This window comes from Coregonus lavaretus, assembly GCF_964263955.1.
Source record: "Coregonus lavaretus genome assembly, chromosome: 22".
Classification (NCBI taxonomy): Eukaryota; Metazoa; Chordata; class Actinopteri; order Salmoniformes; family Salmonidae; genus Coregonus; species Coregonus lavaretus.
In genome coordinates, this window is record NC_140009.1 from 12,120,702 (window position 1) to 12,148,614 (window position 27,913).

Below are 27,913 nucleotides of genomic sequence, written 5' to 3' on the forward strand. Positions count from 1 at the left end.
AATACCATAGTGTCCAGTAATACCATAGTGTTCACTAATACCATATGTCCACTAATACCATAATATCCACTAATACCATAGTGTGCACTAAAACCGTACACTGATATGACATACTCTAGCATGGCATGACTCCTGTAATGCATGTGATCATATCTAACAGAGGAGACAATATATTAGGAGGGTTGAGTTTGGCTAAAGTGTGATTATTGCAGGACTCATCCTAGAAGTGTGGACATGTTCCATCTGTAGCCCCGCTGGTAGAGGGGATGCTGGGGTAAACAGGTCAAGGGTCATTCACTCGTCCAATGAGCAGATGAGTGAAGGAGATGGGGGTCAGAGGTCTCTGTCTCTTTCCTCTCCTCCACTTCTCCTCCCTCCCTTCCCTCTTTCTTTCTCTCTCTCCTCTCTCTCTCTCTCTCTCTCTCTCTCTCTCACACACACACACACACACACACACACACACACACACACACACACACCACACACACACAACACACACACCTACATAACACACACACACACACACAGAGCACAAACAACAGATCTATTTTATTGATTTGACTCCTGTGCCTGCTCAGCTGCCCACTGGCGGAGGAGGGGGCAGGGCTCTAATGAATACCGCCACCCTGTGCCCCCTAAGCCAAGCCCTACTCCCCCACCTTAATTAACTGTGTGTGTGTGTGTGTGTGTTCTCTGCCTCCTATTCAACTGCCCCCCTCTGTTTCTTCTTAACTAGCTTTTCCTTTAGCCTTTTACAGTGAAAAAGACTATCTTGTATTGTTCTTTCTCTCTTCTTTTCTCTCTCTCTCTCCTCCATCACTTCTCTCTCATCTCTCTCTCTCTCACTCTCTCTCTCTCTCTCTCTCTCTCTCTCTCTCTCTTCTCCTCTCTCTCATCTCTCTCTCTCTCTCTCTCTCATCTCTCTCTCTCTCTCACACTCTCTCTCTCTCTCTCTCTCTCTCTCCTCTTCTCTCTCTCTCTCTCTCTCTCTGTCTGTCTGTCTTTGTGTGAGGTGCCAGTGAGTAAATCATGCATAGCAAATCCATGAATCCATTGTTCAGTCCTTCAGTACGTACTGTATGTTTCAATCAAATTATTGATTTAAAGACGTGGCAATCCAGGCCACTTATTACAGACCAGACGATCCCTCCCCACATACCTCTAGTTACTTTGTCACGTACACCTTGACCCCAAAAAGTCTCTCAGACAGACCCCCCTCGCTTCGACATACACCCACCCCCACATTGGTGACTCAAGCCCATCAGTATTCAGCCAGAGGAGAGGAACGCTACAGTCTCACAGCCCCTCTCTCACCTTGACTTTCACCACTGCAACCAGAACATGGCAACAAACGCCGTGGCAACCAACACACCGCATATTGAGAATACCTGAGGACAATGAAACAAGTCGTACTCTTACCCTCTGCTTCTTCCTTCTCTCTGCCTTTCTCCCTCTCTCTGCCTTCTCCCTCTCTCTGCCTTCTCCCTCTCTCTGCCTTCTCCCTCTCTCTGCCTTCTCCCTATCTCTGCCTTCTCCTCTCTCTGCCTTCTCCCTCTCTCTGCCTTCTCCCTCTCTCTGCCTTCTCCCTCTCTCTGCCTCCCTCTCTCTGCCTCTCCCTCTCTCTTCCTTCTCCCCTCTCTCTGACTTCTCCTTCTCTCTGCTTCTCCTTCTCTCTGCCTTCTCCCTCTCTCTGCCTTCTCCCTCTCTCTGCCTTCTCCCTCTCTCTTCTTCTCCCTCTCTCTGACTTCTCCTTCTCTGCCTTCTCCTTCTCTCTGCCTTCTCCTTCTCTCTGCCTTCTCCCTCTCTCTGCCTTCTCCCTATATCTGCCTTCTCCTTCTCTCTCCTTCTCCCTCTCTTTGTCTTCTCCCTCTCTCTGTCTTCTCCCTCTCCCTGTCTTCTCCTCTCTCTGCCTTCTCCCTCTCTCTGCCTTCTCCCTTTCTCTGTCTTCTCCCTCTCTCTGCCTTCTCCCCCTCTCTGCCTTCTCCCTCTCTCTGCCTTCTCCCTCTCTTTGCCTTCTCCCTATCTCTGCCTTCTCCCTCTCTCTGCCTTCTCCTTCTCTCTGCCTTCTCCCTCTCTCTGCCTTCTCCCTCTCTCTGCCTTCTCCCTCTCTCTGTCTTCTCCCTCTCTCTGCCTTCTCTCTCTCTCTGCCTTCATCCCTCTCTCTTCCATCTCCCTCTTTCTGCCTTCTCCCTCTCTCTGTCTTCTCCCTCTCTCTGCCTTCTCCCTCTCTCTGTCTTCTCCCTCTCTCTGCCTTCCTCTCTCTGCCTTCTCCCTCTCTCTGCCTTCTCCTCTCTCTGCCTTCTCCCTCTCTCTGCCTTCTTCCTCTCTCTGACTTCTCCCTCTCTCTGTCTTCTCCCTCTCTCTGTCTTCTCCCACTCTCTGCCTTCTCCCTCTCTCTGCCTTCTCCCTCTGTCTTCTCCCTCTCTCTGCCTTCTCCCTCTCTCTGCCTTCTCCCTCTCTCTGCCTTCTCCCTCTCTCTGCCTTCTCCCTCTGTCTTCTCCCTCTCTCTGCCTTCTCCCCCTCTCTCTGCCTTCTCCCTCTCCTCTGCCTTCTCCCTCTGCCCTTCTCCCTCTCTCTGTCTTCTCCCTCTCTCTCTGTCTTCTCCCTCTCTCTCTGTCTTCTCCCTCTCTCTGTCTTCTTTCTCTCTCCTTTTTACTCTTTCTCTTTTTCTCTTTTCTGTCTCTCTGTCCTGCCACCTTTCACATCTATAATAACACCTGCCCAGACCTCTCACACTGTGTAATATACTAGAGGTGTATGCATCACAGGCCAGTGATAGGATGTGTGTGGTGTATAGAATGCAAGTTGTATTAGCTCTAACTCACACTCACACGCATGCACGCATGCAAGCAAACACACACACACACACACACTCAACCCCACTTACACACAGTATGCAAGCCAGTGTCCTACAAACCCCCAGGGAGTGTTGAGTTGTGTGTGCATGTGTGTGTGTGTGTGAGTGTGTGCGTGTATGCGTGTGTGCGTGTGTGTGAGTCCGTCAGTAGTGCTGTCAGAAGTTGTGTGTGACAGACATGTAGATCTACAGAGGCGAGTGTGGCAGTGTGTGTCTGCTGCTGACAGCTGTTCACAACACTCTCTACTTTACTCTGTCACTGGGCTGTCACTGCAGTCTAAACAAACCTTTATACCCTGGATAGACTCCCCTCTCCCGCTCTCTCTCTCTCTCTCTCTCTCTCTCTCTCTCTCTCTCTCTCTCTCTCTCTCTCTCTCTCTCTCTCTCTCTCTCTCTCTCTCTTCTCTCTCTCTCTCTCTCTCCCCTCTCTCTCTCTCTCTCTCCCCCTCTCTCTCTCTCTCTCTCTCGCTCTCTCTCTCTCTCTCTTTCTCTACATATATATTTTTTTCTTGTGCACTCCATCTCTCTCTCTGTCTCTCTCTCTCATGTGCACCATGACTCAATTTCCATTTCTGGGCTTTATTGGCATGGGAAACATATGTTTACATTGCAAAAGCAAGTGAAATACATGATAAACAAAAGTGAATTAAACAATAAAAAAATTAACAGTAAGCTCTCTGTCTCTCTCTCTTTCTCTTTTGTACTCCAGCTCTCTAACTGTCTGTCTCTGTTTGACCATCTGTCTTTATTTATAGACTCTCTCTCGTTCCTTTACTCCATCTTTCTCTCTCTTGCTATGTGTTTCAATGATTTCAGATGAGACAGTACTGATTTATCTGTCAACAGCATCCTGTCCTTTGTAGTAATTTGGGGGGATGTGTGTGCGTGCAGACACAAGTGTGTTTGGTGGAAAACACAAATGGTTGTACATTTTACAAACAGGATGAGTTAGGGATGGGGTGTTTAAAGGAGAGGTTTTCCATGGATGATTTAAGCAGTCAAGACAAAATTAATGTTATCAACGGCCAGGCAGCCCATCCGGACTGGTCTTGGAGTAGTGGGCATGTCGAAAGAAGTTATTCCATAATGGATTAAATACAGTGCTATGAAAAAGTATTTGCCCCCTTTCTAATTTTCTCTACTTTTGCATATTTGTGATACTGAATGTTATCAGATCTTCAACCAAAACCTAATATTAGATAAAGGGAACATAAGTGGACAAATAACACAACAATTACATATTTATTTCATTTATTTCATAAACAAAGTTATGCAACACCCAATTCCCCTGTGTGAAAAGGTAATTGCCCCCTTACATTCAATAACTGTTTGTGCCACCTTTAGCTGCAATGACTCCAACCAAATGCTTCCTGTAGTTCTTGATCAGTCTCTCACGTCGCTGTGGAGGAATTTTGTCCCAGTCTTCCATGCAGAACTGCTTTAACTCAGTGACGTGTGGGTTTTCAAGCATGAACTGCTCGTTTCAAGTCCTGCCACAACATCTCAATTGGGATTAGGTCTGGACTTTGACTAGGCCATTCCAAAACTTCCAATTTGTTGCTTTTTAGCAATTTTCATGTAGACTTGATTGTGTGTTTTGGATCATAGTCTTGCTGCATGACCCAGCTGCGCTTCAGCTTCAGCTCACAGACGGATGGTCTGACATTCTCCTGTAGAATTCTCTGATACAGAGCAGAATTCATGGTCCCTTCTATTAAGGCAAGTTGTCCAGGTCCTGAGGCAGCAAAGCATCCCCAAACCATCACACCACCACCACCATGCTTGACCTTTGGTATGATGTTCTTACTGTGGAGTTTGGTTTTCGCCAGGCATTACTGGAACCATCTGTCCATAGAACGTTCTTCCAAGAGTCTTGATGATCATCCAGGTGCTTTTTGGCAAACTTGAGTCAACTTTTTGGACGAGATGTGTCCCATTATGCCTGGAGTCATTGCAGCTAAAGGTGGCACAACCAGTTATTGAGTGTAAGGGGGCAATTAGTTTTTCACACAGGGGAATTGGGTGTTGCATAACTTTGTTTATGAAATAAATGAAATAAATATGTAATTGTTGTGTTATTTGTTCACTTTATCTAATATTAGGTTTTGGTTGAAGATCTGATAACATTCAGTATCACAAATATGCAAAAGTAGAGAAAATTAGAAAGGGGGCAAATACTTTTTCATAGCACTGTAGTTGTTTTCCCTCATCAATCTACACACAATACCCCATAATGACAAAGCAAAAACTGTACACTATACTATGGTAAAGTGCTTTTGTGTACTCATTTTTAAAATGTGTCAATTGTTTGATATCTTACATGGTTTATGTTGTCATATGTATAAAGTGTCATTTGGTGCCTTTCAACATGACTAACAAAGATCAATCAATCAAACTCAATCAACCAATTACTGAATGATTCCTCTCTCTCTCTCTCTCTCTCTCTGTCTCCAGGTGCAGATGTGACAGAGCCCAACAGCTCAGACAGTCGCGGAGAGCGTCTCGACTTCTTCCTTAAACAGGAAGAAGCTCTGGCAACGGGCGAGGCCAACTTCCTGGGTGCCAGCAAATCAGATGAGGCAGGAGGTGGGACCGGGGGCGGGACTACACCTTCGGTAGCCAACCTGAGGGCAGCGTTGATGAGTAAAAACAGCCTGCTGTCGCTACGGGCTGAGATGCTGGGAGACGATAACCCTGTACTGTTTGAATTCATGCCCAAAGGAGGACACTCCCTGTCACGTAAGTTACTGTTATAGTATATTACACACACAAAAACACACACACACACACACACACCACACTCCACTCTATAACTGCTGTTTGAGTGTCACACAATACCACTGCTATAGAATCAGAATTCTCTCGTTGGCTTTTGTGAATTTAGTTTTGGTGTGTGTATTCATGCGTACATGTGTGCGTGTCTAGTGCATGTCTAGTGTGTGTGTGTTCAGTATGTAACAGGTCTGTGTGATGGTGCAAGCGAGGATTACTCAGTTGTGACTCAGTGAGAGAACATTGTGCTGGGATGGCTCCCGGGTGTGTGAGAAAATGTTTCCTGGATTTCTTTGCCGAAGTGTGTGTGTCAGTGTGTGTGTGTGGTTTCCTACAACAGGGTTTAGCCATGTTCATCTGTGTGTATGAGTGATTGAATTATGTATTGTGCATGGGTGCGTGAGGGTGCGTGAGGGTGCGTGAGGGTGTGTGAGGGTGCGTGAGGGTGCGTGAAGGTGCGTGAGGGTGTGTGAGGGTGCGTGAGGTGTGTGTGTGAGGCCTTGAGTATGGCCTTCCCCTGACCTCTATCTTGGTGTAAATATATCAGGATGCTAGCCATTGGTATGATAAAAGCTTTTAAATCATCAACTTAAATGTTCCACTTACTGCCCCTCTCCGTCAAGTTATTTTGGACCATTGGAATATACACTACATGACCAAAAGTATGTGGACACCTGCTTGTTGAACATCTCATTCCAAAATCATGGGCATTAATATGGAGTTGGTCCCCCCTTTGCTGCTGTAACAGCCTCCACACTTCTGGGAAGGCTTTCCACTAGATGATGGAACATTGCTGCGGGGACTTGCTTCCATTCAGCCACAAGAGCATTAGTGAGGTCGGGCACTGATGTTGGGCGATTAGGCCTGACTCGCAGTCAGCGTTCCAATTCACCCCAAAGGTGTTCGATGGGGTTGAGGTCAGGGCTCTGTGCAGGCCAGTCAAGATCTTCCACGGTGATCTCCACAAACCATTTCTGTATGGAACTCGCTTTGTGCACAGGGGCATTGTCATGCTGAAACAGGAAAGGGGCTTCCCCAAACTGTTGCCACAATGTTGGAAGCACAGAATCGTCTAGGATTTCATTGTATGCTATAGCGTTAAGATTTCCCTTCACTGGAGCTAAGGGACCTAGCCCGAACCATGAAAAACAGCCCCAGAACATTATTCCTCCTCCACCAAACCTTACAGTTGGCACTATGCATTTGGGCAGGTAGCATTCTCCTGGCATCCGCCAAACCCAGATTAGTCCGTCTGACTGCCAGATGATGAAGCATGATTCATCACTCCAGAGAACGTGTTTCCACTGCTCCAGAGTCCAATGGCGGCGAGCTTTACACCACTCCAGCCGATGCTGCTTGGCATTGCACATGGTGATCTTAGGCTTGTGTGCGGCTGCTCGGCCATGGAAAACCATTTAATGAAGCTCCCGACGAACAGTTCTTGTGCTGACGTTGCTTCCAGAGGCAGTTTGGAACTCGGTAGTGAGTGTTACAACCGAGGACAGACCATTTTTACGCTCTACGCGCTTCAGCACTCGGCGGTCCCGTTCTCGGGACAGTAAGGCCATTCTACTGCCAATGTTTTCCTATGGAGATTGCATGGCTGTGTGCTTGATTTTACACACCTTTCAGCAACGGGTGTGGCTGAAATAGCCGAATCCACTAATTTGAAGGGGTGTCTACATACTTTTGTATATATAATGTATATCCCAGTGTGTGTTTGTGTGTGTGTTTGTATGATTGTGTGTGTGTATGTGAGGGTGCGTGCATGTGTGTGTGTTTGTACATGTGTGTGTGTTTAATTTCTCTTTGCTTTCTTTGGCTGGTAATTGTCTTCTTAGTGCTGAGTTGTGTCTGTGTTTGAGGGAGACAGAGAAAGAGTCCAACTCTAAACCTTGTCATGCCCTTTTAGCTTAGCCCTGCTATGATACAATAGGGCTGGAGACTGGGGCTTTGACTGAGTGGACCCCTACACACACACACGCACACACACACACACACGCACAGACACACACACAAACCCTCTGTTGGCTTTAAATGAAAAGATTGAGGCGCTGTCACAGCAGACACAATGCCTCTGATCTGACCTGCCCCTATGGAAGGACCTCACACACACGTACGCGAGCACACGCACACACACACGCGCACACACACGTGAGCGCATGCATGTACACACACACACACACACACGTGAGCGCATCCATATACACACACACACACACACACACACGTGAGCGCATGCATATACACACACACACGTGAGCGCATGCATATACACACACACACACACACATACAGTGGAGAAAAAAAGTATTTAGTCAGCCACCAATTGTGCAAGTTCTCCCACTTAAAAAGATGAGAGAGGCCTGTAATTTTCATCATAGGTACACGTCAACTATGACAGACAAAATGAGATTTTTTTTCTCCAGAAAATCACATTGTAGGATTTTTAATGAATTTATTTGCAAATTATGGTGGAAAATAAGTATTTGGTCAATAACAAAAGTTTCTCAATACTTTGTTATATACCCTTTGTTGGCAATGACACAGGTCAAACGTTTTCTGTAAGTCTTCACAAGGTTTTCACACACTGTTGCTGGTATTTTGGCCCATTCCTCCATGCAGATCTCCTCTAGAGCAGTGATGTTTTGGGGCTGTCGCTGGGCAACATGGACTTTCAACTCCCTCCAAAGATTTTCTATGGGGTTGAGATCTGGAGACTGGCTAGGCCACTCCAGGACCTTGAAATGCTTCTTACGAAGCCACTCCTTCGTTGCCCGGGCGGTGTGTTTGGGATCATTGTCATGCTGTAAGACCCAGCCACGTTTCATCTTCAATGCCCTTGCTGATGGAAGGAGGTTTTCACTCAAAATCTCACGATACATGGCCCCATTCATTCTTTCCTTTACACGGATCAGTTATCCTGGTCCCTTTGCAGAAAAACAGCCCCAAAGCATGATGTTTCCACCCCCATGCTTCACAGTAGGTATGGTGTTCTTTGGATGCAACTCAGCATTCTTTGTCCTCCAAACACGACGAGTTGAGTTTTTACCAAAAAGTTATATTTTGGTTTCATCTGACCATATGACATTCTCCCAATCCTCTTCTGGATCATCCAAATGCACTCCAGCAAACTTCAGACGGGCCTGGACATGTACTGGCTTAAGCAGGGGGACACGTCTGGCACTGCAGGATTTGAGTCCCTGGCGGCGTAGTGTGTTACTGATGGTAGGCTTTGTTACTTTGGTCCCAGCTCTCTGCAGGTCATTCACTAGGTCCCCCCGTGTGGTCCTGGGATTTTTGCTCACCGTTCTTGTGATAATTTTGACCCCACGGGGTGAGATCTTGCGTGGAGCCCCAGATCGAGGGAGATTATCAGTGGTCTTGTATGTCTTCCATTTCCTAATAATTGCTCCCACAGTTGATTTTTTCAAACAAAGCTGCTTACCTATTGCAGATTCAGTCTTCCCAGCCTGGTCCAGGTCTACAATTTTGTTTCTGGTGTCCTTTGACAGCTCTTTGGTCTTGGCCATAGTGGAGTTTGGAGTGTGACTGTTTGAGGTTGTGGACAGGTGTCTTTTATACTGATAACAAGTTCAAACAGGTGCCATTAATACAGGTAACGAGTGGAGGACAGAGGAGCCTCTTAAAGAAGAAGTTACAGGTCTGTGAAAGCCAGAAATCTTGCTTGGTTGTAGGTGACCAAATACTTATTTTCCACCATAATTTGCAAATAAATTCATTAAAAATCCTACAATGCGATTTTCTGGATTTGTTTTTCTCAATTTGTCTGTCATAGTTGACGTGTATCTATGATGAAAATTACAGGCCTCTCTCATATTTTTAAGTGGGAGAACTTGCACAATTGGTGGCTGACTAAATACTTTTTTTCCCCACTGTACTAAACACAGATCCTTGAGTTATGATATGAGTAGAATTCAAAGAATTTTATCAGTACCATATCAGCCTTCTGAAATATGTTTTATGTGCCTAGTAATTTATGATACATTTAGACATATCTTAATGTACCGGTATACCTCTTTCTTTTGAGTGTCAGCGCATTGTGAACCCTAGGGAAAGTGTTTGGTTGGCCAAACGCAGCCTGAAAGCACCGCACAATAGGGTGGTTTTGAGAGATGCCTTTCTGGATATCCAACCAACCCCTCCGCTGAGGTTTTCACTCTCTCTTTTAAAGAGAGATGAAAATAAACAAACAATCTGTTCTTCAGAGCACTGAGGGGAGGACAAGCCTAGTGAGTTTGACGGATTGCTGCTTTCTCCCCTCCGTATATCCCACCCTCTATACCTCCCCCCAGCTCTCCTTCACCCCTCCTTCTTCTGTTCCTCCTACAGCCCCTTCTTCACCCCTTCCCTCTGTTACAGTCTCCTCTTCATTCCTCCCTCTCTCATTCCTTCAGCCTGCTCTCCCCTTCCCTCTCTTCTCCCCACCTCTCCATAACACCCCTCCCTGTCTCCTTCTCCCCACCTCTCCATAACACCCCTCCCTGTCTCTTTCTCCCCACCTCTCCATAACACCCCTCCCTGTCTCCTTCTCCCCACCTCTCCACCTCTTTAACTTCAAAGCATAGATATTTAAATCCTTGGGAAAGTATTGATTCATCGAACAGAGAAGTAGGGTGAGGTCACCTGCCCCATTTCACCAGCCATTGCTCCCATTATCACAACTGGGTCTGGCCTGTGTGTGTGTACTTGTTTTCCTACATTATCAGGACCGTGGCACCCGAATGTCCTGAAAAAAACTTTTGGGAAAGGGCGTGGCACCTAATCCGTGAGGGGATCTTTTATTTCTGAGGCTCTGTATCTCTGAGTGCGCAAATTCTTGCAGTATCTCGCGGGAATTTGGGACTTGCAGAAACCGGATTAGATATATAGCTAGTTAAATCAGAGTTAAAAGCCAAAAAGATGCTATTCATAATGTCACTAAGCAAAAAACAAACAAAACAACAATAGCCACTACAATTTCAAAACAGGATTTTGTCATGAGTTCAGTACAATTTCTTGATTTTGTGGACCCACTACTATGGTGTATCGTCATTAGCTAGCTAGCTAATGTTAGCAAAGGACACCAGCAGTATGATCTCTATCATTGAATCTCTTGATCCTCTTCCTGAGAATACTTTGTTAGTTACTTTTGATGTTGAGTCGTTATACACTAATATTCCACACGAGGGTGGTATTTAAGGCATGGAACAATTTATTTTGTAACGTGACCCAAATGAACTACCCTGCATTAGAACATTGGCTGAAATGGTACTCACACATTACTATTTCATGTTTCATAACAATTTCTTTACCCAGATGAAGGGTACTGCTATGGGATCCCCTATGGCTCCTAACTTTGCTAATTTGTATGTAGGTTACATGGAGAAACAGTCAATCCTCTCAACCCAAAAAATGTTTTAACCTAATATTATTATTTGGAAACGGTACATTGATGATATTTTCGTCTTATGGAGGGTGATGCAAAACAGCTCCAGGCGTTCCATGCTTTTCTTAACTCCTGTTCTGAGCACCTGAGATTTACTATGCAATCTGACACACGTCAAATCAGTTTCCTTGATCTTTTGATTTTGTGTGAGGATCATGTTCTATACACTAATATTTACAGGAAACCACTGATCATAACAGTTTGTTGAGGGCCGATAGCTGTCACCTACTTCCCTTGAAAAACAGTTTGCCCTACAGCCAATTCTGTCGAATCAAAAGAATTTGCAAAAAACTATCAGATTTTGACAGAACCATGGCTGTGATGCAAAGAAAAAGGAAAGGGGGTTAAAAAATGATCAATACTGCCATTGAGACAATCCAAAACAAATCGAGACATGATCTCTTTCAAGGACTGTCTCGCAAAAAGAAGGATTCTTGCGTTCTTACGATGCGCTATTCAAAGTGCTCTGAACAAATTAAGGGGAATCGTTCACAAACATTCTAAGATCCGATGGCAGTATCGGTAATGTGATTTCGGACCCTCCCTTGGTCGTACTCTCATAGATCAATTGGTAAACTCTGATTTACCACCCCAAAATACCCCCGCACAATGTCTCCTTGTGCCTCTATCAGATGGAAATTACAAGTGTAATGGCTGCGCTCAATGCAATTGTCACGCCCTGACTCTGGGGACTCGTATTTGTTGAGTCAGGGTGTGTATTTTCTGTGTGGTATGTTCTATGTTGTATTTTCTAAGTTTAGATCTAGATCGTCTAGATCTATGTTGGCCGGTGTGGTTCCCAATCAGAGGCAGCTGTCGCTCGTTGTCTCTGATTGGGGACCATACTTAGGTAGCCTATTGGCACTAGTGGGTTGTGGAATCTTGTTCCGTGTGAGGTATGTTGTTTGTTGTACCTTGGACTTCACGTTTAGTTTGTTGTTTTGTCGTTGTGTTTATTCATTTTAATAAACATGTATGCATATCACGCTGCGCCTTGGTCCGTCCCGTCTGTAAACGAACGTGACAGCAATGGTACTTACAAATGTAGACCCTTCAAACACCCCCCAAACAGGGAAACAGATCCCAATCAAAGGCAGTTATTTATCTTATAACTTGTCCTTGTGTTAGAAATGATGTGGGTGAACAAAAGTAAGAATCTCTGAGCATTGTAGCACAATTAAGTGCAAAAACTCGACGTACCATTCTATTTTGTCCCTTTGCTATATCGGCATCGAACACATCACCCTCCCTTGGAGAGGGGGTGACCTTGACAATTTATTGTTAAAACGAGAGGCCGCCTGGATCTTTAATTTAAAGACCCTTGCTCCCTTCAGTCTCAACGTAGAGTTTGATCTGAAGCAATTCTTGTGATTATGGTGTTTTTGCTATCCATTGTAAATAATGTTTGTAGGCCTATGTAACCAAATGGTATCTATGATCGTACGTAATCCATTCATGCTTTGTTTACATGTTCTATTTATATCTGTAAATCGACCAATGAAATCAAGGCACAGCCAGCCATGATTATAGACACCTGTGTGTGTCCTTTCAAACTCTATATAAACTAGTGACCCGCAGTGTTTGTCATTATACCTTGACGAAGACAGCTTGGCTGTTGAAACGTTGGTATTAAATGATTGCATCTGAGCTCCTAGAGTGTGCAGCTCTCCTTTTCTTTTTCAAGTGTTCTACTCCGCTGGCCAGCTCCGTGCCTAAACAGGTGTGCGTTTCTTCCGCCCCCAGCTACTGTGAGAATACTTGATGATAGTTGATGGAAACAGCGTTTTGTTTTTAATTACTTGGTTTTAAGCTTTCCCCAAACCATAGCCCTAACCTTAATCACTCAGAATTAATACCTAAACTTAACCCTTTGAGTTGTTTCTGTTTTAACCCTCCTTGTCTGGTGATCACTTAAGCAGGGACACATGTTGACTTGACATCCTTCCTAAGAGTGCTGACTTAAGCACCCCTTTGCCCTTTAACCTCTTGACAGCTGAAGGGCAGCTTAGCCGGACCTTGTTCACATGCACACACGAACACCAGGCCCATCTAATTCTACACTGTAATAGAAAACTGTAAAATAAACATACTTTTTTGTATTATCAACAGTAAAATACTGTAGTCACTGCCAGTTTGGAAGCCTTTGTTAAGGCCTCTAGAAGTGCAAGTAATATAAAACACCAAATGTTCATTAATATGCTGTAATGTTTGTCAACACTTTACCTAGAAGCCAACCTGCTTTCACCAATCCCTTGTAATTACAGTTAAATACAGTGAAATACAAACCCCTCCCCTCAACAAATTTAATTATGGTAGCATTTACTTTTTTACAGTATAATACAGTACATTTTACGGTATTGTACTGTATGTCATTACATTTTTACATTTACATTTTAGTCATTTAGCAGACACTCTTATCCAGAGCGACTTACAGTTAGTGAATACATTTATTTATTTATTTTTATACTGTCCCCCGTGGGAATCGAACCCACAACCCTGGCGTTGCAAACGCCATGCTCTATCAACTGAGCTACATCCCTGCCGGCCATTCCCTCCCCTACCCTGGACGACGCTGGGCCAATTGTGCGCCGCCCATGAGTCTCCCGGTCGCGGCCGGCTGCGACAGAGCCTGGATTCGAACCAGGATCTAGTGGCACAGTTAGCACTGCGATGCAGTGCCTTAGACCACTGCGCCACTCAGGCCGCAGCAGTTGCTTTGATACCGTATTTATATTACAGTAGGTGTACTGTAATATGAAATACAGAATTTTACTTGCCACCGAGCAGCTTGTAAGATGCTGTCAAAATCACGGTAACCCCTTTACAATGTATAATTCACCTTCTGGAAAAAACGGAAATCCTGTCTGTTAATTCTCTAATTATATCACCTTACTTAGCAGTTTTACGTACCAGTGTTGTTTATTTTACAATCCCCATACACACCTCATATTTATCTAGAAAGCACATGGTAACACAGTAATTACATAATACTGTCCTACTATCTAGTTACAATGATAGTGCACTGCACTGTACAGTATATGTCCCATATCAAACCCTTCTAGCTAATCCTTTGTGATGTACTTGACTGTATTGTGGGGGGAAACGTTGGATATTTTCTGGGAATTAGGAATTAGGAATTAGTAGTTAGAGGCCCACGTTTGCTGCCTTTGTGTCCCTTTTCTACCCCTTGACCCTTCACCCTTGCCCCAGTCAACCACTCTTGTTCTTCAACCCATCTACTTCAGACCTGGGTTCAAATACTATTTACTGTATTTCAATTACTTTCAGATACATTTCAGATACATATTTGAAAATAAATATAAATATAAACAAATTACTATGATTTTTTTATTTGAAATACAAATACTTAAATACACATGTATTTTAACGAGAAGGGTGTAATTGCACACCGCAATTAGTGGCGCTTTCTGATATCGGGTGTTTCTTGATATCAAGTTACACCCACTACTGCTCGCCATTGGTCCGTGGCCGTATCTTTTGCGCCAGGGACAGCAGTTGTTGACAACTGTAGCATTGTAGCTAAGCCTAACCCTAACCCTTTTCCTAACCTTAACCTCAGTCTCCTAACCTGCCACGCTAATTCACCTAACCTGCCATGCTAATTCACCTAACCTGTCACGTTAGTTATCTTAACCTGCTATGTAAACAAATAATCTGTGTCGAGAAACCATCAGTCTCATAACACCAGAACTGACCAATGGTAGGTATCAATGAGCGTTTCCTGATATCAGGGACACATCAAGAAACGCCCCGAATTGTGGTCTGCAATTACACCATATTAATTTTAACCCTGTCTCGCTCTCTCTCTCTCTCTCTCTCTCTCTCTCTCTCTCTCTCTCTCTCTCTCTCTCTGTCTCTCTCTCTGTCTCTCTCTGTCTCTCTCTGTCTCTCTCGCGCTCTCTCGCGCTCTCTCGTGCTCTCTCACGCTCTCTCGCTCTCTCGCACTCTCGCTCTCTCTCTCTCTCTCTCTCTCTCTCTCTCTCTCTCTCTCTCTCTCTCTCTCTCTCTCTCTCTCTCTCTCTCTCACTTCTCTCTCTCGCTCTCCCATCCCTTCCTCCTACCATTTCACCCCACTTTTCTCCTCCCCTACTGACAATGCCTGGGGTAGGGCGGAAATGGAGAGTGTGTGTGTGTGTGTGTGTGTGTGTGTGTGTGTGTGTGTGTCTACAGTAAGTGGGAGTGGAGGGTGCGGTAGTTGAACATTCCAGGAATCCGTCCATGGTGGAGCCTCATGGTTTTGAGATTGTGTCTGCTGAGGAGAGGAAAAGAGTGGAAGGGATGTCTAACCCACTGCATAACTCTAGAGACATTCCCTGAAAAACTGCCCCCACATACATCTACACACACACATACACACACAGCAACACATTTATAAACAAACACCAAATGAAGAGTTTCTTTCCAAAACTCTATATATCCATTTTCAGAAATGTTGGTAAATTAGCTTTTTATTCTTTAAAGAACTTATGAAAGAGATTGGTGTGTTTTTCCCTATCTAATCATGACATGTATTTGTTTGAAATCTGTCACTTGATGGTTTCATTACAGAGACACATTTTTTTATTTTTTTATTCTGTATATCTGCCTCTCTCTCAGAGAAATAAGTAGTACTGCTAGGTTTTACACAGTCAAATATTCCAAATAAGTGCATGTATCATTTGTACAGAACTGTACAAATGATACATTTGTGACATAAATATATAATAAAAAATAAAAAAATAAATCAAGTAGTATGAGATCTATATGTAAAACATTTACATTTACATTTATTCATTTAGCAGATGCTCTTATCAAGAGTGACTTACAGTTAATTCATCTTAAGATAGCTAGGTGAACCAACCACGTATCACAGTCAAATATACAGGATACGGACATTCCTAGCTAAACAATGGATATAGCGTTTTGCAAGATAAACACATTTAATACACCTAAAATCTATGAATAAAAAATCTGAGAACAGTAATATTTTACACACACATGAAGGTACCCATAATAAATAATTTCTGGTGGAAAAACACAAATGTGAAAAATTGGTGGATATAGCGTTTTGGAAATAAACATTTCTTATACACTCTACTCCCTATTTCCCATCCCAACACACCACACAAATATTAACAGTGTTCTGCACATTCAGTGTAAAGCTCCTTGACACTACACATAAACACTTTCTTTTACATTGCACCCAGGATCTCTATGGAAGTGTTACCTTGGATACACCTACAGTATATGTATGAATATGTGGTTGAGTGATATGGTATTCCAAGGACTCAACAATACATGTCCAATGTGTTATTCAGTTGTCTGCTACACTCTCATATACTGTATGGTAGTGAGCCAGCCAGGTAACCCGTGATACAAGCCAGTATTCAACGTCCATCCATGTGGAAACCGGCCACTAGGGGCATCAGTGAGCGCTATTACCTTCAAGTAGGTTTTGGTTTTGCTAGGGTGTTGTGGACATGCATGGCGGATGGGTAAGCATCTGCCTTCGGTGCCAACATTTGCATGTTCTAATCCAGCAATAGATAGTTGTTTTTGAGTTTTTATTTTAAGCTTATCCCAAACCTTAACCATTATTTTAACCATTCAGAGTTAATGCCTAACCTTAATAATAATATGCCATTTAGCAGACGCTTTTATCCAAAGCGACTTACAGTCATGTGTGCATACATTTTTACGTATGGGTGGTCCCGGGGATCGAACCCACTACCCTGGCGTTACAAGCACCATGCTCTACCAGTTGAGCTACAGAGGACCACAAGATTTCGGAGTTAATGCCTAAACTTAACCCTAACCTTAAAAATGTGGAGATAATGCCTAAACTTAACTTTAAACACTTTGAAATCTTACGTTTGGAACAACTTCTAAATGTTCCGTTTGAGAAACATGGATGATGTGAGACTGTGAGAGCTAGTTGAGTGAGCAGGGTGTTTTCCTGATTAGACCAACCTTCGCTACAGCTCTCTCCCTAAAATGGATGCTCTCATAGACAGCTGCTCTAATTCAGTATTTTATACTCAACAACACAAGATCCTCATTCGTCTTCTCAAACATCACACACACACACACACGCACACACACACACACATCCGTCCTCTCTGCGCGCACGTAGGTGGAAGGAGAAGGAGAGGATGAACGAAAAATTAGAGAGAAACGAGAGTACCAACCCCTAAACCTTTTCTCCTGGCTGGCGGAGGAGAGGAGAGGAGAGCTAGTCTTTTTGTTCTTTCCTCCTCCTCTCATTTGCTCTGCTCTGCGCTGGGTTGGCTGTGGCGCTGCGTTTGCCTCAGTGTGCCCCCTTGCCCCCTTTCTCTCTGTGCTGCTGTTGTGTGGACGCAGACAGATGGTTGCAGTTTGTCCTGAGTGGGTGGGTGAGCCTCGTTTCCTGTGCTCCTCAGGCCTCCACCACCACCACCACCACCACCACCTCCACCACCAGCAGCAGCACCTCCGAAGCCCAACACTCCGACCAGGGGCCACAACAGGGGCCACATTTGATAGCAAACAAGGGGCTGCTTCCTTCTCCTCCTCCTCTCCTCTTCCACTTCTCCTCTCACCTCCTCTTCCACCACCCCCGCCATCCTTCCTCCGTCCGCCCACACTCCCCCTGCAGCCCTCTGAGGCCGGGCCCCTGATGGCCCCTGGATTGCAGGCTGGGGGACCCCTCGCAGTGCTCCACTCACACTCAGAGGAGCTGGCTATGAATGTAGAAGAGAACCCTGAGGGTCCTGAGCCCTCTGAGCCCCCACCAGAGGTAAGCAGAAACATCCATGTTCACCCCGGGTGGAAGTTGGCCCTTCAGACACTGATCTAGGATCAGTTTATCCTCACTAGATTATAACCTTAAAAATGAGGAGGAGGAATGTAAACCTGACCTGAAATCAGTGTCCAGGGGCAACTTCATCCTACTCCTTCTGGTGTATACCCCGGCAGTAGGAGTGGGGTTGGTGGGGGGTTGTATACCCCTGGGGGTCATATCACCCTCCACAACCCCTCTAGTGTTGTGTGTGTTTGTTCACCCTATTCTAGCTAACTGTGTGGAATCTATTGTGTTTCCTGTTCTTGTTACCTGTGTTATTACAGGTGATATCTATTTGTCCGTCCAACCTGTCTGTCCAACCTGTCTGTCCAGCCTGTCTGTCCAGCCTGTCTGTCCAGCCTGTCTGTCCAGCCTGTCTGTCCAACCTGTCTGTCCAACCTGTCTGTCTGTCCTGCTTCACGTTGGCCATGTGTCTTTGTTTTGTCTTTCATGTGTTCCTTTCTCTTTTCCTCTTGATGTTTCTTCATGATTTTATTACATTTTAATTCTATGATTTTTCCTTTGCACAATATCTTAACAAAAGCCCATATAGTACATCTAGAACCTAGATTGCATACACCTAGCTCAGAGTTGATGGTAAGTAGTTAGTAGTGATAGTAGATGTAATATTAGTTGTCTCGTTAGACAATGTGGTCCTATAGATGCTTTACATAACAGAAAGGTTTCAGGACTGAATAGAATCAATATCGCTAGACAATAAGAGGCTCAGGAAAGCGCCTTCTCCATTCTGCCACTGTGTGTGTGTGTGAGGGTGGGTGAATGGGCATGGGTGTGTATGCTTGTGTGTGTGTGTGTGTGTGTGTGTGTGTGTGTGTGTGTGTGTGTGTGTGAGGGTGGGTGAATGGGCATGGGTGTGTATGCTTGTGTGTGTGTGTGTGTGTGTGTGTGTAGGAGCTGCAATTGGTTTCAGTGGACCTCCCTACCTACAAGCCTCCTTATCTCTGTGGACAAGCCATCTGTTTGCCCAGACCATGGTGTTCTGTTCTTAAAGGAGGGAGGGGGGAGGGTTAGTGTAGGTGGAGGAAGGGTAGGCTTTAGTTTGGGGATGAACACACACACACACACATAGGGGTCGTTGAACAAACAAAAGTGAATCTGTAACCCTCTATCCAGAGATACAAATACATATTTAATAACCTATTGTCATCGCCCTCAACCCCCCGTCTCTTTCTACCTCTCTCTCGTTCTCTCTCTCTCCACCTGTTATGTTACAGTAAAAGGAGTAAAGGGTGATTGTGTTGCAATTCCACACTGACACTACAGCCCTGACCACACACTACAGCCCTGACCACACACTACAGCCCTGACCACACACTACAGCCCTGACCACACACTACAGCCCTGACCACACACTACAGCCCTGACCACACACTACAGCCCTGACCACACACACTACAGCCCTGACCACACACTACAGCCCTGACCACACACTACAGCCCTGACCACACACACTACAGCACTGACCACACACTACAGCCCTGACCACACACTACAGCCCTGACCACACACTACAGCCCTGACCACACACTACAGCCCTGACCACACACTACAGCCCTGACCACACACTACAGCCCTGACCACACACACACTACAGCCCTGACCACACACTACAGCCCTGACCACATACACTACAGCCCTGACCACACACTACAGCCCTGACCACACACTACAGCCCTGACCACACACTACAGCCCTGACCACACACTACAGCCCTGACCACACACTACAGCCCTGACCACACACTACAGCCCTGACCACACACTACAGCCCTGACCACACACTACAGCCCTGACCACACACACTACAGCCCTGACCACACACTACAGCCCTGACCACACACACTACAGCCCTGACCACACACTACAGCCCTGACCACACACTACAGCCCTGACCACACACTACAGCCCTGACCACACACTACAGCCCTGACCACACACTACAGCCCTGACCACACACTACAGCCCTGACCACACACTACAGCCCTGACCACACAGCCCTTAGATCGGCAGAAGGACCACACCCAAACATTGATCTCTTTTTCATCTCTGTTTGTAATTATTTGTTTGTTTATTTGAGTTGTTAATCCATTAACCATTTCTTTGCTTTCTGACTTTTTCTCTCTTTAACAGTTTTCTTCTTTACGTGCCTTTTGTTTAGTCAACTATGTGTGAATGTTGTATGTGTGTGTGTGTGTGTGTGTGTGTGTGTGTGTGTGTGTGTGTGTGTGTGTGTGTGTGTGTGTGTGTGTGTGTGTGTGTGTGTGTGTGTGTGTGTGTGTATGTGTCTCTCTCTTTCTGTGTGAGTTCACAGCTTGCCTTACCTTGCCTGCATGCCCAAATAATATTCTTCCATACAGTACATTGTAGAGCCAGGGTGTTTGTGTGTGTTAACTGTGTATCCTGTGTTGCAGGATGAAGAGGATTCTAAGCAGGGAAACAAAACAGGTATGTATGGTGCCTAGAGGGGGGTAATTTTAGATAGCATATACACTATAAAGTCCTGAGACCATATTTCACCACTGTCTCTGTATAGCTAGGAATTCTTTTTATGATACACTACATAAGTGGTGACGGTTCTCACCTCTTTATCTCGTTCTCTTTCCTTCCCACACTCTTTCTTTACTCTCTCTCTCACCTCTTTCTCTCTGTCTCTCTCCTCCTCTTTTCCCTCCTGCTCCCTCCTCTCTTCCCCCTATCTATCTAATTCTCCCCTCCTCCTCCCTCTCTCTCCTTTCCCTGCTCACCTCTCTCTCAGTTCTGGAGTGTGGTCAATTTCCCATGGAAGGGGATCAGATGGCTGAGGGGAGGCATGGTGTGTCCAGGGTGGAGGTGTCAGAAGGTAGGGGGAAGGGGACCTTGTCGGGGCCTGCTTGGCCACAGGAGCTGGCCTGCTCCCTGTGCAAACGGTTGTTCAGCAGCCTGGAGCAGCTCAGGGAGCACGAGTACCGCCACACCCTGTCCCTCATGGCCCTCTCCCTGGACTGGCCTGACCTGCAAGACCCCCTAGCCGACCACCACCACAACCACCACCACAACCAGACTCAGGCCTTCTCTCTGGGCCCCATTCACTCCCAGTCTCTCTATTGCCCCCCGGTGGCTGAGCCTTTCCCAGCACGGTACCTCTGCTCCCAGTGTCCAGCCACCTTCACGCTCAAGTCCAATGCAGACCGGCATGAGAAGACCATCCACTTCAAGAGGAAGCTGATGCAGTGCACCTACTGTCTGAAACACTTCAGAGACCGAACTGATCTACACAGACACCTCTCCTCCGTACACTCCAGAGAGAGAGACCACTCTTGCCCGGCCTGTGCCAAGGCATTCAGTACCCAGAAGAACCTGGCAACGCACGTCAAGGTGTGCTGCCAGGTGGGGGTAGGGGTAGGGTCAGGGAGAGGGGTCGGCATGGGGGTGGGGCAGGGTGGGGTTACCGAGAAACTGTGGGGCTTGCACAGGTAGACGCCCATAGCAACCATAATAATCATCATCACCATGTGAACGTGGTCGATTGAGCATGAAGGCATACAGAGATACACACATACACACACACAACCACACACAGACACACGCACACACAAACACACACACAAAGACACTATACCCATGTCGATGAATGACCTGTGGTCTCATTGCACTGAAGAGGATCACTTCCTCCCTAAACCTGTATCTCTCTTCCCATTGGACGAGAGTAGTTCTGAGCGGGACCGATAGGGGTTATATGTAAGAGCACTAATATATTTTCTACAACCTGTGTAATATTTGTAAGTATTTGTACATTTATAAGATTAAAGACTGATCTTTCATAAAAAGTACACTACATGACCAAAAGTATGTGGACACCTGCTCGTCGAACGTCTCATTCCAAAATCATGGGCATTAATATGGAGTTGGTCTCCCTTTGCTGCTATAACAGCCTCCACTCTTCTGGGAAGGCTTTCCACTAGATGTTGGTTTATTGCTGCGGGGACTTCCATTCAGCCACAAGAGCATTAGTGAGGTCAGGCACTGATGTTGGGTGATGGGATTGAGGTCAGAGCTCTGTGCAGGCCAGTCAAGTTCTTCCACACCGATCTCGACAAACCATTTCTGTATGGACCTCGCTTTGTGCACGGGGGCATTGTCATGCTGAAACAGGAAAGGCCTTCCCCAAACTGTTGCTACAAAGTTGGAAACACATAATCGTATAGAATGTAATTGTATGCTGTAGCATTAAGATTTCCCTTCACTGGAGCTAAGGGGCCTAGTCCGAACCATGAAAAATATCCCCAGAACATTATTCCTAATCCACCAAACTTTACAGTTGGCACTATGCATTCGGGCAGGTAGCGTTCTGTAACCGTCGGACTGCCAGATGGTGACGTGTGATTCATCACTCCAGAGAACATGTTTCCACTGCTCCAGAGTCCAATGGCGGCGAGCTTTACATCACTCCAGCCGACACATGGCATTGCACATGGTGATCTTAGGCTTGTGTACGGCTGCTCGGCCATGGAAACCCATTTGATGAAGCTCCCGACGAACAGTTCTTGTGCTTCCAGAGGCAGTTTGGAACATGATAGTGAGTGTCGCAACCGAGGACAGATTATTTTTACGCACTACGTGCTTCAGCACTCGGCGGCCCCGTTCTGTGAGTTTGTGTGGCCTACCACATCGCGGCTGAGACGTTTTTGCTCCTAGATGTTTCCACTTCACAATAACAGTGCTTACAGTTGACCGGGGCAGCTCTAGCAGGGCAGAAATTTGACGAACTGACTTGTTGGAAAGGTGGCATCCTATGACGGTGCCACATTGAAAGTCACTGAGCTCTTCAGTAAGGCCATTCTACTGCCAATGTTTGTCAGTGGAGATTGCATGGCTGTGTGCTCCTGTCAGCAACGGGTGTGGCTGAAATAGCGAATCCACTAATTTCAAGGGGTGTCCACATACTTTTGTAAATACTGTACAGTAGGCGGCGGCCTATATTTCTGAGAAGCCTTTAGGCATCTTTTTAAAAACCACAATTGCTATGCAAAGTGACCAGTGAACATGTACTGTAACGGCTCACCTGAGTTCCAGCTTTGTTTTATTATGTATCAATAATATGTGTCTGTTTGTCTGTCTGTTTGTCATTCTGTACAGCTGTCACTTGTTTATGGAGTGCATTGATTGAATGATCAGGGGTGCTCATATCACATTGTTGGTGCTGTTGTTGGAAATAGCTCTAGGTAGAATCAGGTCTAGAATCAGCTTACCTTTGTTAAATCCTCATCGTAACCATTAGGGGGGAAAGCACAAAACGGACCTTAGTGGAGTGTATAGCGGAACCTTTTTTCTTCTACTTTGGTGCTTGGGGTGTTTATTCTATCCCCAAGCCCCCTGTCTCCCTTTGTGTCACCAGTCAGGGCTCAGCTGAAGCTCTCTTCTCCATATTAGGCGGGGAGATGTGTATCTCCTACTCTTTACGTCCAACTAAAACTGCTCATAAACTGACCCCTAGCCACCACACATCAGCACCTCCTGCAGGTAATCCTATGTACTACACATTCACTGTCAGCGTTCATACAGTACACTAACATCAGAGGTTGGCTCTGGTAGCAGAGTGCCATAACCCTATCCAGTCTGAAACAATGCTACAATAATCTGTTTTTAACTTTTATTCAAATCAGGAAGTCTCATTGAGACAACACATCTCAGATGTAAAAACAGAGGGCCGTCATACATTCAGAGCAGGCCTACAATAACTTCAAATGTGACACATACAACAGCCCTTAGGGGGTAATGTTCACCCAAATTGTCTTGCACTGAAGTATGCCTAGTTGGATTTGAGGAAAGGTATCGCTCTATGTTTTGGCACAAGGTGTTCCTCTCCTTTATCTGCTTTGATATGAAATAAGTTGACTGGTGAAAGCAGGTGTCTGTGAAGGGCATTTTACATGTTTTCCTACATCCGTCCTGTGTTGACCTGTGTTGTTTTTAGATCAGTGGAGATGAAAGGAGTACCAAGCCACTTAAAACAATAGAGACACACTGCCGGGGGGTTGGGGTGGGGTTAGGGTTAGAGTTGTTTCAAGTCCCTTTCTCTCTGTGCGCTGACCCCAATCCTCCTAACCCCCTCCATAAACCCAGCTGAAGGAGAATAGTAATTGGCTCTTCTCAGCTCCAGCCCTGACTGACCTACGACCCCTCAAGTAAAGAGGAAGGGTCATTGTTACCTGGGATCCTTGGGACGTCCAACTCAGACGTTACCCTATTGAAGTTGAAATGTAAAATGGTTACGGTAAGGGTTAAAGTTAGGGTTATGGTAAGGACATCCCAAGCATCCCAGATAACACTAACATAAGAGGAATTGGGCAGAGGAGGGCCATGACCTCTCTGATGTCATAGGAACGAGTGGAAAGTCCGGGAGGAAGGGGGAGGATTGGAGAGGAAGGGGGAGGATTGGAGAGGAAGGGGGAGGATTGGAGAGGAAGGGGGGGGATTGGAGAGGGATAGGTGGAAAGAGGAGTGGAGAGAGAGAGACAGAGAGACAGAGAGACAGACGATTGGGGAGGGAGATAGAAGACAGACAGGGAGTAATAGTTGTGGATGGCAGGGTGGGACTGAGAACTAGGACAAACCTATCACTTACTGTATATTAAATTGAATTCCTTATAGACTGCTTGTCTTCCTCCTGCTTGTTACTGCATGAAAACAAGGTGCGTTGAAGGCGTTTTGCATGTATAATTTGGTTGTTGGATTGATGCTATTTCAGTAACTGAATTATAGAACCACAAAGCTCTCTCTCTCTCACTCTGTCTGGCAGTCCTTAAGGACAAACGTGTCACAGTGTTTGAGTGGTCTGACGAAAATGCTGTCTCGCCACAAACGCTACTCTCTGAGAGCTAGGACTCCTAAAATAGCCCCCCTCCACTTCCTCATTCTGAGGGAGAAAGTGTATTTTCTGTCTGTTTGATGTGACAGTAGTACAGTTGCATAGGGAAATTAGCTGTCATGTCCTAATTTTATGGAAGTGCATCAACCAATTAACCAATCAACCAACCACTCATTCAATCAAACAGCAAGCCGGGTGTCAAACCCCAAAGGGCAATGACAATCTAAAGCTGTGTTTGTCAGTCCAGTTCAATGTGTGTCCTGTTTGTGCCCATACTGTGAATATTACTCAAAGGGAAGAGGCCCCTTCCATGGAACCTTAGGGGCTTCAGCCTATAGAGATCCTATTCAATTATTAAAGTATTCTAATTCCTAATTCAATGCCTCAACCATTATGACTTGTCAAAAGTAGTGTGCTCTGGGGTGTCATTTGAGACGTGCCCCGTATGTCATTTTGGTGTTTTCCACATAACCAGGTATGAGAATAGACCAACATGTTAAGTGGAACTTGTCATCTTGTTTAAGGAACTCGTCCCTGAGCTGGCCTCAGAGAGAATGACTGTTCTGGCCTATGGTCAAAACAGGAAAGCAGGCTAGGCTCCTCTCATGTGGAACCAGACTGGTTAGGAGCCAGATGCTATTATCCATTTTTATAAAGAGCCAATGAGGCGGATTTCGGTTGCAATATTGGGATTTTCTTTAGTAAATTCTTAGGGCAAAAATACAGTGCATTTTAGACTGTGTTTTTTAATCTTTTAATTCCAAATATCATATATCAATATGTATTTGTGTAAAGTTTGACGCAATTTCTAGGGTAGTTTGTATTCTGTAATCAATAAACTGTGAACGAAAACCCATTGGGAGGTTGATTATTTTGTTGTTGTGTTTGTGTGCTGTAGTAATGTAGAAATATACTGTACACACATACTATATAAAGTCATGCATTTTATACACATACTTTTTCCTTTCCTAAATTGTCTAACCAGGTACGTAATACACTGCTCAAAAAAATAAAGGGAACACTAAAATAACACATCCTAGATCTGAATGAATGAAATAATCGTATTAAATACTTTTTTCTTTACATAGTTGAATGTGCTGACAACAAAATCACACAAAAATGATCAATGGAAATCACATTTATCAACCCATGGAGGTCTGGATTTGGAGTCACACTCAAAATTAAAGTGGAAAACCACACTACAGACTGATCCAACTTTGATGTAATGTCCTTAAAACAAGTCAAAATGAGGCTCAGTAGTGTGTGTGGCCTCCACGTGCCTGTATGACCTCCCTACAACGCCTGGGCATGCTCCTGATGAGGTGGCGGATGGTCTCCTGAGGGATCTCCTCCCAGACCTGGACTAAAGCATCCGCCAACTCCTGGACAGTCTGTGGTGCAACGTGGCGTTGGTGGATGGAGTGAGACATGATGTCCCAGATGTGCTCAATTGGATTCAGGTCTGGGGAACGGGCGGGCCAGTCCATAGCATCAATGCCTTCCTCTTGCAGGAACTGCTGACACACTCCAGCCACATGAGGTCTAGCATTGTCTTGCATTAGGAGGAACCCAGGGCCAACCGCACCAGCATATGGTCTCACAAGGGGTCTGAGGATCTCATCTCGGTACCTAATGGCAGTCAGGCTACCTCTGGCGAGCACATGGGGGGCTGTGCGGCCCCCCAAAGAAATGCCACCCCACACCATGACTGACCCACCGCCAAACTGGTCATGCTGGAGGATGTTGCAGGCAGCAGAATGTGCTCCACAGCGTCTCCAGACTCTGTCACGTCTGTCACATGTGCTCAGTATGAACCTGCTTTCATCTGTGAAGAGCACAGGGCGCCAGTGGCGAATTTGCCAATCTTGGTGTTCTCTGGCAAATGCCAAACGTCCTGCACGGTGTTGGGCTGTAAGCATAACCCCCACCTGTGGACGTCGGGCCCTCATACCACCCTCTTGGAGTCTGTTTCTGACCGTTTGAGCAGACACATGCACATTTGTGGCCTGCTGGAGGTCATTTTGCAGGGCTCTGGCAGTGCTCCTCCTGCTCCTCCTTGCACAAAGGCGTAGGTAGCGGTCCTGCTGCTGGGTTGTTGCCCTCCTACGGCCTCCTCCACGTCTCCTGATGTACTGGCCTGTCTCCTGGTAGCGCCTCCATGCTCTGGACACTACGCTGACAGACACAGCAAACCTTCTTGCCACAGCTCGCATTGATGTGCTATCCTGGATGAGCTGCACTACCTGAGCCACTTGTGTGGGTTGTAGACTCCGTCTCATGCTACCACTAGAGTGAAAGCACCGCCACCAAAACATCAGCCAGGAAGCATGGTCACCACCTGCAGAACCACTCCTTTATTGGGGGTGCCTTGCTAATTGCCTATAATTTCCACCTGTAGTCTATTCCATTTGCACAACAGCATGTGACATTTATTGTCAATCAGTGTTGCTTCCTAAGTGGACAGTTTGATTTCACAGAAGTGTGATTGACTTGGAGTTACATTGTGTTGTTTAAGTGTTCCCTTTATTTTTTTGAGCAGTGTATATATGTGCATACTGTATGAGTATGTAAAAAGCATTATTTTGGTTGTAGATATAGACTATGTTCTTACTTTAATTCCCCCTACCATGATTCCACATTGGCAGAGTGAGTCAGGTTGAACAATCAATCTGGGTCTTATGACTTGAGGACATTTTGTGCAAATTTCCCATTGACACATATGCAGGATCTGTATGAAACTTTGAGTTACGCCCATGTTTCCCAACGAAGTCAGGCATAACAGTGTGAGGCTGGATGAAGCGTTGTGTTCATACTCTCCATTCTTTCTAATCCACATTCCGTTTATGTCAGGTAAACAGCCTGTGTGTCATGTTGATTGGGTGTTCTTCTCAACCAATATATTAAGCTTCTTGCCCTGCTACATATAGTCAAAATCCGGATAAGACACACACGCACGCACACACGTCTGCTTGAGCATCTACTTAGCCTTTCGTGGAGTCCAGACTTTGATCTAATGGGCTTAGTGGAGGCTGTAAAAGCTGAATAACAGCAGTGTGGTTTTACTGCCCTGTTTATACTATGTGTGTGTAGGGTTCCAGGATCTTTCAATATGGCAACCCTATGTGTGTGTCCTGTCCCCCTTTTACCT

The 27,913-nt window shown here is 45.6% G+C and overlaps 1 protein-coding gene across 1 annotated transcript in view; it reads left to right on the forward strand.

Annotated features, from left to right (window-relative positions):
* Window positions 1-27,913, forward strand: part of LOC311149512 (zinc finger and BTB domain-containing protein 46-like) — a gene marked incomplete at its 5' end in the record, with an annotated part of 35,691 nt that overhangs the window by 1,017 nt on the left and 6,761 nt on the right. The window contains one exon of the mRNA XM_084186697.1: window positions 5,312-5,596. Coding sequence (XP_084042823.1) covers window positions 5,312-5,596 — 285 coding nt within the window. The remainder of the gene's footprint in view (window positions 1-5,311; window positions 5,597-27,913) is intronic.